We start from the raw sequence: 13,513 nt of genomic DNA, 5'->3' as shown, positions 1-13,513 counted from the left end.
CTGCTCTCCCTTGGACTTCACCGAGAGGCAGACAGAGCATTTACAGACTCTAATCTTCTGGTTTCCTGAAATAAAAGACACTCTGTATTTCCATAGTGCCGAAGTGTCATTTAACCTTCTTTATTTACTAAAATTTCAAAATCTTTATATAGATATTCTCAGAAATAGCAGAAATGATTACTTCCTAAGGAGCCCTTGCTGTAGACACTTACATTCAGTGTATCCTCCCTTCCCACCTTTCTCTTGCCCGCTTTCTGGTTTGGTGAATTATGTGGGTGGTTAGTTGGTTTTACATCGGACATGACTCAAGAAAGCCTCACGTTCTATTTCTATCTTGCCATGTATAAATCAGAGCTTAGCAGTCGTGTCACCTGGGTTCTATTAACTGAAGGTCACAATTTAGACCTCGCTGCCATGTCCAGGACTTAGACACCAGGCCCCAGCGAGAACTGTAATCTTATGTCCCAAGATCAAAGTCTAGAAGTGAGAGGTCTTAGGAGGTAGAAAAATGGGCACCAATACAAAGCCAGGTTCTTTGACTTTGAACCCTTGTTTGTCCACAGCTAAAATTTGCTACATGTGGAATGTTACAGGTAGAATTAGGTTCGGATACATAGAGTGGAAAATTCAAATAACTGTGGCTTCAACAATGTAGAGATTATTTTTTCTCACCCATAAGAGAAGACCAAAGTTTGGCAGCCCAGGGCTCATGCAGCAGCTCCAACCATCGTTAAGAGAGTCTTACTCTGCCATTTCTTGGCTAGTGGCTTCCAACCTCAAAATCACCTTGTATTCCAAGGTGGCTACAGGGACTCCAGCCATCATCTGTACATTTCCAAGCAGAAAGAAGAGGAAACAAGTGGTGGCTGGGAGGCACAAAAGGATGTCTTCTTTCTAGATAATTCCATTCCCTTTTAGAGAGCTTTCTTGAACCCGTGCTCAACTTTTCTTATATCTCGTTGGCCACTCCTTAATGTAAGGCAAGCTGGAAAATGTAGTCTGTTCAGCTGCCTGTGACACCTCGGGGTGGGGGGTCTTTCTAAGAATGAAGGAAATGAATACAGGGAAGGAAATAGGGGTCTCAATCATAGAGAAATGCCCTACCCCTTCTATTTGAAACAAATGCCTCAGGGGGTGCCTGGGTGGCTCAGCTGGTTAAGAGTGGAACTCTTAATCTGGGCTCAGGGTCATAAGATCCAGCCCTGGGTCAGGCTCTGTACTCAGTCGGGAATCTGCTTGTAGACTCTCTTTCCCTCTGCCTCTTCCCCCACCCAAGCTCTTTCTCTCTCTCTCTCAGATAAATAAATCCTTTTTTTTTTTTTAATTAAAAACACACAAATGCCTCAGGCCAAAGGCTGACTGGCACCCTCTCAACGGTGTTGTGCTCTCTTTCTATCCTTAGCACCACAGTGACACCTCCCCCAGACAGACCCCACAGGAGGGGCAGCCTTCCCGTCCTCTCCCTCCCCCATCCAGTTTTCCCAGCCTATCAGATGAGATGAGCTCTAAGAAGAAGGGAATCCTTTCTTTGCTCAGTGTTTAAAATTAAGGTTTTGAAAATGGGAGTCTCAACTAGAGCTGGCTCCTCCGAGTCGAAATGTGTTTGCTTATCCTCTAACCCGCACATATGTCACCTGCTTCCCTCACCCCGTGTCGCCCAGTTCATAGAAGTGGATATGCCATAAGAAGGCGAGTCAGAGTCCCTATTTCCATGTCCTCCAGTAGTCTCCTGATTGCCCTGCCACAGAATGGGGGCTGGGGGATGAGGACGGACCACCTCCGAGGCCTTCCTCTGCCTCCTGTGAGTGCAAGTTGGGCCACGCTCTGACCACTGCAGACAGGCTGCCCAGGGTTACAGAGGAAGAAAACACAAGCTTTTCTTTCCCACCTTCTGTGGACACAAGGGAAGGCTCCCACTGGCTTCAGGATTCAGCCTTTTCCCATCTCCCTGCTGGGGGTCATGCACAGCCAGTGTTCCAGAGGAAGCTGGTTGGGTAGTAGTAAGGTGAAAATTATATATTTGGTTTGATTGATAAAACGGGAAGGAAAAGCATTGGTCCTTTTCTCCTTGACTCTCTCATTCTTCTCTCTCGATTCTCTCATCTGTTTTTGAAGCCGATGGGCCAAGCATGAAAAATGTGGCTTTTTAAGAAAACCATTATGCTTTTCTTTAAAGGAAGGCATTGTGGATGAAGTACTCATTCCCATGGCCTTCCAGAGATGACCAGAGTGTGAAGGGAGAGAAACAAAGCGCCCACGAAGCATCTAGGGCAAGAGGGTCAGAAATCACCTACAGGATATCAAAGCTACGATTGTGACACTATCCCTCCTGGGACCCAGGCTTTGCCTCTCTCACCACCCTGATGTACAAACCAGGAGTTCCCCTGGACATGCCAGCCTTCTAGCCAAACCCCCACTCTGTTCCTTTCTTTAAGTGTGTGAATTGAATAGTAGCGTTTTTTCAAATATCCCATTCACTCCATATGGCATCAGAGACAGAGCTTCCACAGATTTCTAAAACTTAAGAACTTAGTGACAAATCACCAATGGGATGAAAATGTTCGTCCCAAATGACTCGGCAATACCACCTGCCCACCCCCACCAGCCCCCATCCCTGACCAGAGACAGAGCTGACTGATCCTTTACAGGCGAGGACATTCAGGGGCCAACTGCCACTTGAACCTTACTGTCCTCACACACTTTATTCCGTAGTTATGTGTGCAAATACATAACTCTCTTCCTGGGTGATAAATGCTTAAAAGGCATGGATCGCAGAGCACTTCATGCATCCTGGTTTACCTGTTTGGCATTAAATGGATGTTTCCCATTAGACGGGGAGGCGAGAGAAGACACATGACTGTATGTGCAAGGGCAAGGAGACGTCGGTGTTCACTTGATAATGGGCTTGAGTGATGAATATAGCCTGAGAAAGGGATATTTCTCCTCTTCTCTTTCCCAGTGTCCAACCCCCAAAGGCTTGTCAGACTATTAACTGCCCTCCTATGCACATAGGGGCCCACTCCCCAAGGTATAAAGGATGTTAAAAAAAAAAAAAAAAAGAATAAAAATAAAAACATAATGAGAATTCCCTCAAAGAACTAAGCACTTTCTTTTGTGTTTCTTCTTTTGCAGAAGGGAAAGGGGACACTAATTTTACAAGACTTCAAAAAGAGGGTGCAGAAGGGCAATTATTTCAAGGCAGCAAATCATTCCTTGGTGCACTCCGCCCCTACCCCAGCCTCTGCCAGGCAATTCCCAGTGCTTTCTGAAGAATGGCTTCCCCCCACCCCCCACAGCCCCCACATCCCCCCCATACTCTGCACACCCCCAACAAGCACCCTACTGGCCCAGCAGTTTCCTCTTCCTCTGGGCGGGCCTTTTCACTTGGGGCGACTGTGGATACTAGTGAGCTAGACAGAGTTCTCCTGGGAAGGGCCACTCAGCTCCGTTTGGTCTGGTTTCAGCTGTGGACCCCAAAGTTGCTTCTATTGCCCATCGTGTTGCCGAAATTGTTTATTCCTGGCCCCCGCCCGAAGAGCTCCAGGACCTGGTAGGAAGCTGCAAGTCCAAAGGGAGTTTTGTTCATCAGTTCATCCGCCGCCAGGGCCACTGTTTCCAGCCTCAAGCCACCAGCACTAAGAAAGGTAGGAACTTCCTTCTGCATATTTGGGTCGGGTGGAGGGTTTGGCGGGCAGAGGTGCATGAGCGCCAATGTCTGTAGCCAGCGCTGGGCATCTCTGATTTAACCAGCAGAGATCTCTGTGGCCTCTCCGCTGCCCTGGACCAAAAGCACGACAGCACCGTGCTGGAGGCCCCCACCTTTAGCCCTGGAGAGACCAGCCCCGGACAGGTGGAGCGCGCCCGCCACACTCTGAAGCAGCGGGCCAGGTTCACTGCAAAGTACAAAGAGAATTCTCCTCCTGAGGGAGGGGAGGAAGTAGAAAGTGGGCACCTTGCCCGCAGAGGGCAAAGCAGTCCTCGATTCAGTCCTGTGAGCAACGGTCCAGGGCGATGGTCTACTTGCTGATGGAACCGCACGGGGTTTTCTAACACTGCCGGGGGCTCCTAGGGAAAAGCAAGGCATCGTCAGTCACCAGGTCTGGGGCAGCACACGAAGCAGAACACAGAGGTGACCAAGATGGGGTCCGTTGCCAGCAGAACCAGAGTGGGAGCTGGGACCACAGTTCCCATCAGAGGGGTGGGAATCCTGGAGGCGAAGGGAGCCAACCAAGTGCCCCAAGAAGAGACATTCTGTCCTACTTTCCCTCCCGGACTACTGTCCCTGCTCTGGGCTCCTTTTCCCCAAACTGCGGCATTGGGGCTGAGGCAGAGGCGGCCCCCTGGGTGGGCAGTGTGCCCACATGCCAGGAGCTGGTGTCGGCATCTCCCCACCTTGGAAGCAGAGTGCTGGGTCCGCCTGCATCCTGCTGTGTTGTGGGGCTCAGGGTGAGTGGCTGGAGGAGAGGGGTTCCGTCTGGGTGCACTGAGAAGAAAGGTGTCTCCACTTTCCTGCAATCCCCTGGCCGTCTGGGTGACATAAAGTGATACCCCGCGCCAGGCCCAAGCTAAGGCTCTTGTCCCCTAAGCACATGAGAAATTGGGGTCCCAGTTACAGGGGCCGCAGCATCAGAGAAAAACTCCACAGAGGCCATGAAGACCCTCGTTCTTGCTTCTCCCGCAAGACCTGAGTCTCAGACTTCTGCCTACCTTGCCTTTCGCTGGTCCTTCTTGGGATGGGACTGGCTGGCTGGATGTCCTCGCCTCCCTTTCCCTCTTATCTGGAACAAAAATGAGCAGTCCACGACTTCAGAGATGGTGCCATTAATGATAAGTGCCGCTGGATCAGTCACTAGCTTTTCTTTGTTTGGATCCTGTTCTGGGGCAACAGCCATTTTCCCTCGTGGGTAGCTTGTTTTGAGATGAGAAAAATCATACTCCTCTCCCCCTCACTCCGCCATTCTGACATCTACACCACAGAAACTGTAGCCAGCTCTCTCTCCACCTGCCATTTTAGCCTTTGGGGTGGGAGAACTTAATCATTTTATTTATTTCTACCCCACCTGGTTGTAAAGACAGCAAAGTTTACAATGTTAGTAAGAGAAAATAAATACCACTTGAAAGATAATGGAAAATGAAAACACTCGCGGGGAAAGAAGATGGGTTTAGGAATGAGTTTAATTCCCAAAATGCAGGCGAGGAAGACTGTACCCTCTCTCACATGGGAGCCCCAAATTTGGCTCTACAGTTTCTAGCAGCACAAAAGGGGGAATATGAACCAAATGGAATTTATGGTGTCCACATGGAAAAATCACCATCTACTGAGGAGAATCCTACAGACCAGAGAGAAAGTTCTCCTGAATATTTTCAGATATGGGATCCTGAGCAGTGGAAATAACAGCTTCAACGCCATTCTTACAATAAGTATATGATGCATTTTGTAGTGAGAAGTGGGGCGCTGAGGGGAAAAAAGAAGAAAGGAAAGGAGGGGTGTGTAGGAGACGGTGGCTGGAGTAGTTTGTGCCTTGTCAGACAAGGCGGGGTAAGAGTTAAGTTGCTAAGAATTACAAAGCACGTGTCTCCCTCAGTCCCTAATCTGGCTACCCGTATTGTCCCTGGGGAGAGAAAAAAATTAAGATTATATTTTTTCTTAAAAAAAAAAAATAACTGGAATTTCCCCCCGACAGATGGAGAAGATCAGATAATAGCGAAAATCGTTGAGCTGCTGAAATATTCAGGGGATCAGTTGGAAAAAGAGGTATGGAGCTTCTTGAACTAAAGTGATTTCTTTCTGTGCCCACGCGCTGGGACAGAGAATGGAATCGTACTCCAGATTGTATTCCTTTGCAAGTTCTGGATTCCACTTAGTCCTAAATTTTATTTCCCTTGGAGTGAAAATTCTTCATGCTGGCAGCATCTCAAAAATGAATCACTTTGGAAAACATAAGTAAACCTTCTGGAGCCTCCCTGGAATTTTTGGAAATGAAAAATGTAACTTTGTTATTGCAAGAAAAGACACCAATAAATTAAAATTTGCTGAATAGAATTATGAATCTAGTTCCCCATGTAACTGATCCTTGGGGAAGTTCAGACTCTCGCATTCGCCCCGCAGTCTGGATATTAATGTCCCATGCTTGGCTCCAAAGCTGGAGTCCTTCCCGAAATCTACCCCAAAAGTGGTCGGGCTGTTCTCTGCTCAAGGTCTCTCTCAGCAATTTGGCCAGGGAGGCGGGTTAAGTGTTACTTGGAGAACTTGGCCTTCCTGCTGTTTAGAAGTCGAGACTACATCGTTCCAGTCAGGAAGGAGTGAGAGTGCCTTCAGATACAGAGCTGGTGAGTGGGACCCCACTGTCATCAGAGGGGAGTTCCGTGTGGTTCCCCATAGACTGTCGAGTAGTCTCTAGGGTGTGTTGGTCAGGGACTGGCCTGTGGACCCATTTCCTCGTCCTACCAGGATCAGTGGGAGGAAGTCTGGCCTCATGGGGCTTGTGCAGGAGGGGAAAAGCACTAACTGGCCAGCCAGACTTCCCCTGTCCCGACATGCTCAGCCGCTCCTCTCCCCATGCATCTGTCAGGGGTGTGCCCAGCAGACCATGACCAGGGTGGTGCAGAATGAGAAACGGAGAGAACCAGGGACACAGCATAAAGAAAAGAGAACAGGGTGTGTGAGCTCCAGGTCCACAAGTAGAGGATAACAGGAGTGCAGAGAAAGAACATCGAACGTGCCTGCCTATGTTTCTCCAGAACCAACATCAGTGGATAGGAATTATGGGGCGATTGATTTCCCCATGTTAGGAATGAACTTTCTAGCACTCAAGACTGACTTGTGAAGGAATGAGCTTCTTGAGAATTTCAAGGAGATGCCGATGACCAGCCAGCAGCACAGGACTTGGCCTGGGAAGGACCTACTGGAATCCTTGAAGATTCTTTACAGCTTGAAGATTCTGTGGCTTTCTCATGGCCTCCTCCTTCCCAGCCTCCCTAAGTGGTGACTTGCATTGAGTCCTGGAGGCAAGGAATGGGAGGTGGTAAGAAGCAGACCTCCATGATTAGAGGGAGAGAAATGCTTTCCTTTTCACCCCATAAATCACTACTTTTTAAAAATCTCACTTTTGTTGATGATTTGGGGTGATACTTTACATTCTTTATATAGAGAACATGATTGTTTCCCCAGTAGCAGACATGTGTAGGAACACACAGAGGGTCTGACTTTGCCGTGCGGGTGGGGGTTCCCACCAGGCCGGGACAGTGACAATGGGGAGGGCCACTCCGTCCATGCTGCAGGAGCCATTCATCCCCAAGAGCCTATGCGGCCTCCTCCAGCCTCTGCCGGAGAGGCCTGGCAGAGCCAAGGGCCACCCGAAGGAGCAAGGCTGGGACAGGCCAGGGCCCTCTGCGGAAGATGTTTCTTTCAGGCATTTGATTTCCCTATTGTTGTGGCAAGCGCAGGCTTCCAGCTACCCACTAGGGTTTGAATCAAGCTGCTTCCACTGGGTCCCTGGTCAAAAGCAGTCCATTCTTGCTGGTGAGGACACTAGCTCTTCTTGCTTCAGATTTGTAATTCGGACAGGCTCCTTGTGTCTCACAGAAGTTGCGGGGAGTGGGCTGGGCTCACATCAAGAACATTGCTCCACCAGAATCTTTATATAACAACAGATGCACCCCCAGAATATTCCTTTTAGAAACAATATTTGTTGAGAACCTGCTTAGCTTAGCATTCCCCAGAGACAGAACTAGAGGACTTCTAAGGAAACATGGAGTCCTCGCTCACTAAGAAATTTCTGTCTGACTGGAATCAGGGGTTTCCCACTGAGTGTGTGGGTGGCCACTGCAGAGCTCAGGTCTGCTCCCCGGGGCCAGGCTGCTCACTGATCGCATCTCTTCTTATACGCAGTTGAAGAACAACAAGGCTTTAATGAACAGCTTCCAGGACCAGCTGTCCTACCCTGTTTTCAAGACCATCACGGACCACTTCTTAAGGGGTGTGGACACCAGGGGAGAATCAGAGGTCAGAGCTCGGGGCTTTAAGGCTGCCCTTGCAATAGACGTCACGGCCAAGCTCACTGCCATCGACAACCACCCCATGAACAGGGTGCTGGGTTTTGGAACCAAGTACCTGAAAGACAACTTCTCACCCTGGGTCCAGCAGCAGGGTGGATGGGTAAGTGGAGCCTGTCTCAGAATCAGTCTTCCCAGATTCAGAGAAGGCGGAATGGAAAGTTACGGTTTTGGTTTTGGGTTTGTTTGTTTTTTTTTTTTTTTCGTTTTTTGGGATTTTTTTACATGAAGGGAACACATCTTTGAAGGGGCTCTCATGGATTTAGAACAGTTGAGTGGCAAGAGATAGATCCCAGTGATGGGAACATATTTTTAGTGATTATCTTCCTCATCAATAAATATTTACTGGGCTCCCAAAGGGGACAGGGGTATGTGTGTTAGAGGGGAGGCACTGGTCAAATAGAACAGGAAATGCAGAGCTAGTGAGATATAAAATGTTTAGACAGATATAATTTCTGTTTTTACAAATTGTGGAGGCAGCGGAAGTCTGGCAGTGAGACAGGGAGAGGCAAACAGTTCCTTATTCTCTCAGATGCTGACAGGCAGAGAGAGAGATGGCGCTCATGATATTTGGTCATTGCTGCTTGGACCCAGCCGTTCTGACAGGGACATTTCCATACAAACCAAAAAGCAAACAGTGAAACTTGTGTCTGTTTGTTTGTTTGCTTTTTAAATTAAGTTTATTTTTTTATTTTTTAGTAATCTCTGTATCCAATGTGGGGCTCAAACTCAACAACCTCGAGATCAGGAGTCACAAACTCTTCCCACTGAGCCAGCCAGGCGCCCCACATTTGTGTCTAACTCCTTGCTGTCGGGCAGAACAGACAACTTCACCCCCATGCTTCAGATTCACCCCTCCGCCATCCTTTATCCTCATTCCGTGAGATTTCTTCCAAGCTGCCATAACCTCGTAAGGTTAACTTCTTCAAAACGCTTTAACCTATCGCTTTAAATCTCAGTAAGCTCAGGGCATTTTTGTCTGTTCAAACCCTTCCCTGGAATGACAGGCCTTTGCCCCACATTATCCTTAGTCATCCTTCCACCAAAATGGTCTAAGAGTACCAGGTTTGATTCTGCTCTATGCATGGCCCAGCATGGCCCAGCATGGCCCTGCAGCCTCCAAACAGGCTTGTGTCTTGGCTACCAGAAGGAAAATATAGCTGATCTTGCTAAAGGGCTGAAGGGACCACCGTGGTCTTCAGTGGCTGTCTATTGATGTTTTGGCTGCCTATTGATGTTACCTAGTTTTTTGTTCCTTCATATTTTCCACATTTGCACCAGATATGGAAGACTTCAGTGGCTGATCTGAAGAACTAAGTTCTCAAGTATTCTAAACTCAAGCTAAAAGAGGGATAGATAATTTGACTTTATTTTGGCTTTATCTGTTCCGTCTTCCAGAACCCCCTCAAGTCCCTTCCCTGCCCCAGAGAATTTCCTGACCATTCTAGCTTAAGGGCCTCACCAGCCTCTGACCTCTTATAATGCCTCATGTCTGCACCATAATTATATACAGGAAAGAACCATCCTTGTTGGTCTTGTAGGTATATTTTTCCAAAGAGATTGTAAGTACCAACTGGGCTCACAGGCAGGTTCTCAAAAGTCTGTTTAGTTAGTTAATGGAGCTGGAAGGCCAAAAGTGTTCTAGAAAAAGGTGACACCAAAAGCACAAACAACAAAAGAAAAAATAAATCAGACTTATATCAAAATTTAAAATTTGTCTCCTTCAAAAGAAACTACCAAGAAAGTGAAAAGACAACCCACAGAATGGGAAAAAATATGTTCAAATCACAAATCGGATAAGGAACTTGTATTCAGAATATGTAATAAACTCTTACAACTCAACTAAAAAAGACAAAGCCCAATTTTTAAAATGGGCAGTGGATTTGAATAAACATTTATCTGAAGAAGATATACAAATGACCAATAAGCACATGAAGAGATGCTTGCTTTACATAGTCATTTCAACATTAGGGGAATGCAAATCAAAACTGCAATGAGCAGCACCTGGTGGCTCAGTTGGTTAAGTGTCTGACTCTCGATCTCAGCTCAGGTCTTGATCTCGGGGTCATGAGTGCAAGCCCCACACTGGGCTCCACGCAGGGCTTAGAGCCTACTTAAAAAGCAACAACAACAAAACACAATGAGATATAATTTCACAGCCACTAGCAATACTTCCCCTTTGGAAGCAATCTGGCAATTCCGCAAAACATCAAACAGAGTTACCAATTCTGCTCTTAGGTATCTACCCAAGAAAATTGATAAAAAATGTTCCTATAAAAACTTGTACATGAATGATCCTAGTAGCATTCATTCTTCATAATAGCCAAAAAGTGGAAACAACCCAAATGTCCATCAGTGATGAATGATGACTGGAAATATCAAAGTGGTATGCCCCTACAATGGAACAGTATTTAGCCATGAAAAGGAATAGAACAGGTAGATAAACCTTAATTTTTTTCAATTTTTTAACATTTAAATTCAATTAATTAACATATAGTGTATTATTAATTTCAGAGGTAGAGTTCAGTGATTCATCAGTCTTACATAATACCCAGTGCTCATTACATCACGTGCCCTCCTTAATGTCCCAGATAGATGAACTTTGAAAACATTATGCTAAGTGAAAGAAGTTAGACAAAAGGGCCCTATATTGTATGATTCTATTTTTATGAAATATCCAGAATAGGCAAATTCATAGAGACAGATGAGAGGAGAGGGAATGGGGAGTGACTACTAATGAATAAGGAGTTTCTTTCTGTGTGATGAAAATGTTCTAAAATCAGGCAGAGTGGTTGGTTGCACAGCTCTGTGAATATACCAAAAGCTACTGAATTATATACTTTAAAAGGATGAATTCGGTGGTACATTTCAATACATCTGTTGTGAAAAATGGTGGTTCTAATTATAGTAAGCAAATAAAAAGAGGAAATATATAAGAATATATTTTTATTTACTTATTTTTTAATTTGGCTGCTGGTGCTAGAGAGAAAACAGTATCTACGTAGAGAAAATAGATGGATTTTTGGTTGAGATAATAAAGGCATTTTCAACGGTTTTAGAATTTTATGGCATTTAAAAAAATTATTTGTAATTTATTAGTTTACTTTTCCAGGCCATCATAACTCCTAATTTTAAGCCTTGGCCACATTTAGGTTTAATTTGGAGCATGTAGCTGGAAATTAAGAGAGGGAGAAAAAAGAATGAGAGAGAAAGGACTAATTTTCCCAGAGCCGATAGAAAAGGACTTGCAAAAAATAAAGGAGGATGTTGATAAAAGAATATTTACACATTGATAGGAGCTATTGAATGTGGAGGAGATGTGGACTGAGACCTGTGTTCAGTGTCCATGAATAGGAAAGAAAGATGATGTTGGGGTGGCAAGCGTCTAGCAACTTCCATTGGTCCCAGGTATTTTGGTGACTCTCCAGGGTGTTGCCTTATAGTGGTGGAGAAGGAAGAAAATGATTTCCATGCCCAAGGGTTCCAGGATTCCTGACTATCTCAGTATTCTGCATTTCACACAGGTGCATCTAATCTTCCCAACTAAACTGTAGATCTATGGGCTGGCTTAAGTATTTTATGCCTCTTAAGTATTTTACACCTGTTCTTTCTATATACATCATAGATGTTCAGCCAGTTCTCCTAACATAATGAATCAATCAAATGAATTACAACCGTATCTAAAAAGCCTGCTAAACAAACTGCCATGAGATTTTAATTCAGTCGGCCATTTTTCCTCATTGTAAAGCACTGTTCAAATAGTTACTCTGTTTGTAACTGCAACCTCACCCATTTTACAGTAAATTGTAGGGAGAGGTTTACAACCTCCCTAGTCTTCAACCTTTCAGCATCTATTCTTTTGAATGTTAAATACAGCATCAAAGCCTTTCCCCATCTAGCTTGTTAGCCCTGGATGTATAACATAACTCCTTAGCATATGTTCTCCTTCCAGAATAGCAAGGATGCTGGTCATCTTCCCAGACCCTCTCCCAAACCCTACCATAGTCTCAGAACCCTGGGTCATGCCTGGGATAAGAGAGCCAAATTCACAGCTATCTGTTTTCAGTTCAACCGTCAGTCAGACTTGGAATGTTATGTGTCTATTTCTTTTGTTCCTCTCTAGGAAAAAGTACTTGGAATAACACATGAAGAGGTAGACTGAAGCATCAGAAGAGTTGTCATCTGGAATACTCATGATTCAGCTGATCCTGTCTACATTGGTTTCAGCATAGAATGTGGGAGAACGTATGAATGTGCAAGGCAAAGGGAGCGCTGAGGTTTCCCAAATCATTGTTCCTGTGAATCCAGAGGCATCAGGAGAGTCCTCGTCTGTCTCCAGCTCACAGAATGTAGTAGCGTGGCCCACGACATCCATTATTTTCAGGTCCTCCATTGAATGCGGGAGGAAGTCTAGGAAGACAAGTGGTAATTTTCCGTTCAAACATTCAGAACAGAAACTATCATCTTGCTTCTGTTGGCCACTTTAGGGAAATTTTGTTCCAGATATTTGCTGACTCCATGAGGGTGAAATGATAAATCGTGCATGTGCTTACTCTTTGGTTTCTAGTACTATTTATTTTTAAACTACACTTGGGATGGCGTAATAATGGCATTCTTTCAAGCCTACCTTTAGGAAGATGTTGCTATTCATGTCGGTAGACAAAGTTCAAAGAGACTCAAGTTCACTGCAATATCCACTCATTTGGGGAGATATCTGCCATTTGACTCATTTCCCTAGAAAAATTCTTTGGCAGTTGGAAACACTTGCATTTGGCAGAAAATAATTACTCCTACCACGCTTAACTGTCTCAGTGACCCCACCTCCATTTCTTAAGGTCTCTGAAATTTTCCTTGTTTTTTTTTTTTTTTTTTTGTTTTGTTTTGTGGTAGTGTAACAAATAGTCACTGATATGGAAAGACCACTGTCAAAAGAGTATCTAGTGGTTAAAAGAAGTAAAAAGTAATAGTACTAAGATCTCTGTAAGGATCAATGAGTTAATTTATAAAAAGCGCTTACAACAGTGCTTGGTATATAGTGCTGAGTTTTCATTTATGACCAGTATTATGTACTGCCCTCAGCGAAGATGAAAATTTCCTCTCAACGCAGTCACTGATTGTTTTTCTGAAATTGATCCTGTTCAGAATGAGGTCTTATGGTAAGTGAAATATGTTTCACAATTGTTTAACAATTATTTAAGATAATAATTATTAAAACAATTTAAGGGGCGCCTGGGTGGCTCAGTGGGTTAAGCCGCTGCCTTCGGCTCAGGTCATGATCTCAGGGTCCTGGGATCGAGCCCCGCATCGGGCTCTCTGCTCAGCAGGGAGCCTGCTTCCTCCTCTCTCTCTCTGCCTGTATCTCTGCCTGCTTGTGATCTCTCTCTGTCAAATAAATGAATAAAAAATTCTTAAAAAAAAAAAGACTTTATTTATAAAAAAAAATAAATAAATAAAAAAT

The 13,513-nt window shown here is 45.1% G+C and overlaps 1 protein-coding gene across 3 annotated transcripts in view; it reads left to right on the top strand.

Annotated features, from left to right (window-relative positions):
• BCL2L14 (BCL2 like 14) overlaps positions 1-12,963 on the top strand; it is a 53,831-nt gene extending 40,868 nt beyond the window's left edge. For all 3 annotated transcript variants that reach the window (XM_047743157.1, XM_047743155.1, XM_047743156.1), the window contains 4 exons: positions 3,465-3,644; positions 5,685-5,755; positions 7,892-8,158; positions 12,179-12,963. In XM_047743157.1, the coding sequence (XP_047599113.1) occupies positions 3,465-3,644; positions 5,685-5,755; positions 7,892-8,158; positions 12,179-12,217 (557 nt within the window). In that variant the 3' untranslated portion in view covers positions 12,218-12,963. The remainder of the gene's footprint in view (positions 1-3,464; positions 3,645-5,684; positions 5,756-7,891; positions 8,159-12,178) is intronic.
• Positions 12,964-13,513: the final 550 nt, after the last annotated feature.

The sequence above is a fragment of the Lutra lutra genome, chromosome 8, assembly GCF_902655055.1.
Source record: "Lutra lutra chromosome 8, mLutLut1.2, whole genome shotgun sequence".
Lineage (NCBI taxonomy): Eukaryota > Metazoa > Chordata > Mammalia > Carnivora > Mustelidae > Lutra > Lutra lutra.
This window is presented reverse-complemented; position numbering and strand designations above follow the sequence as displayed.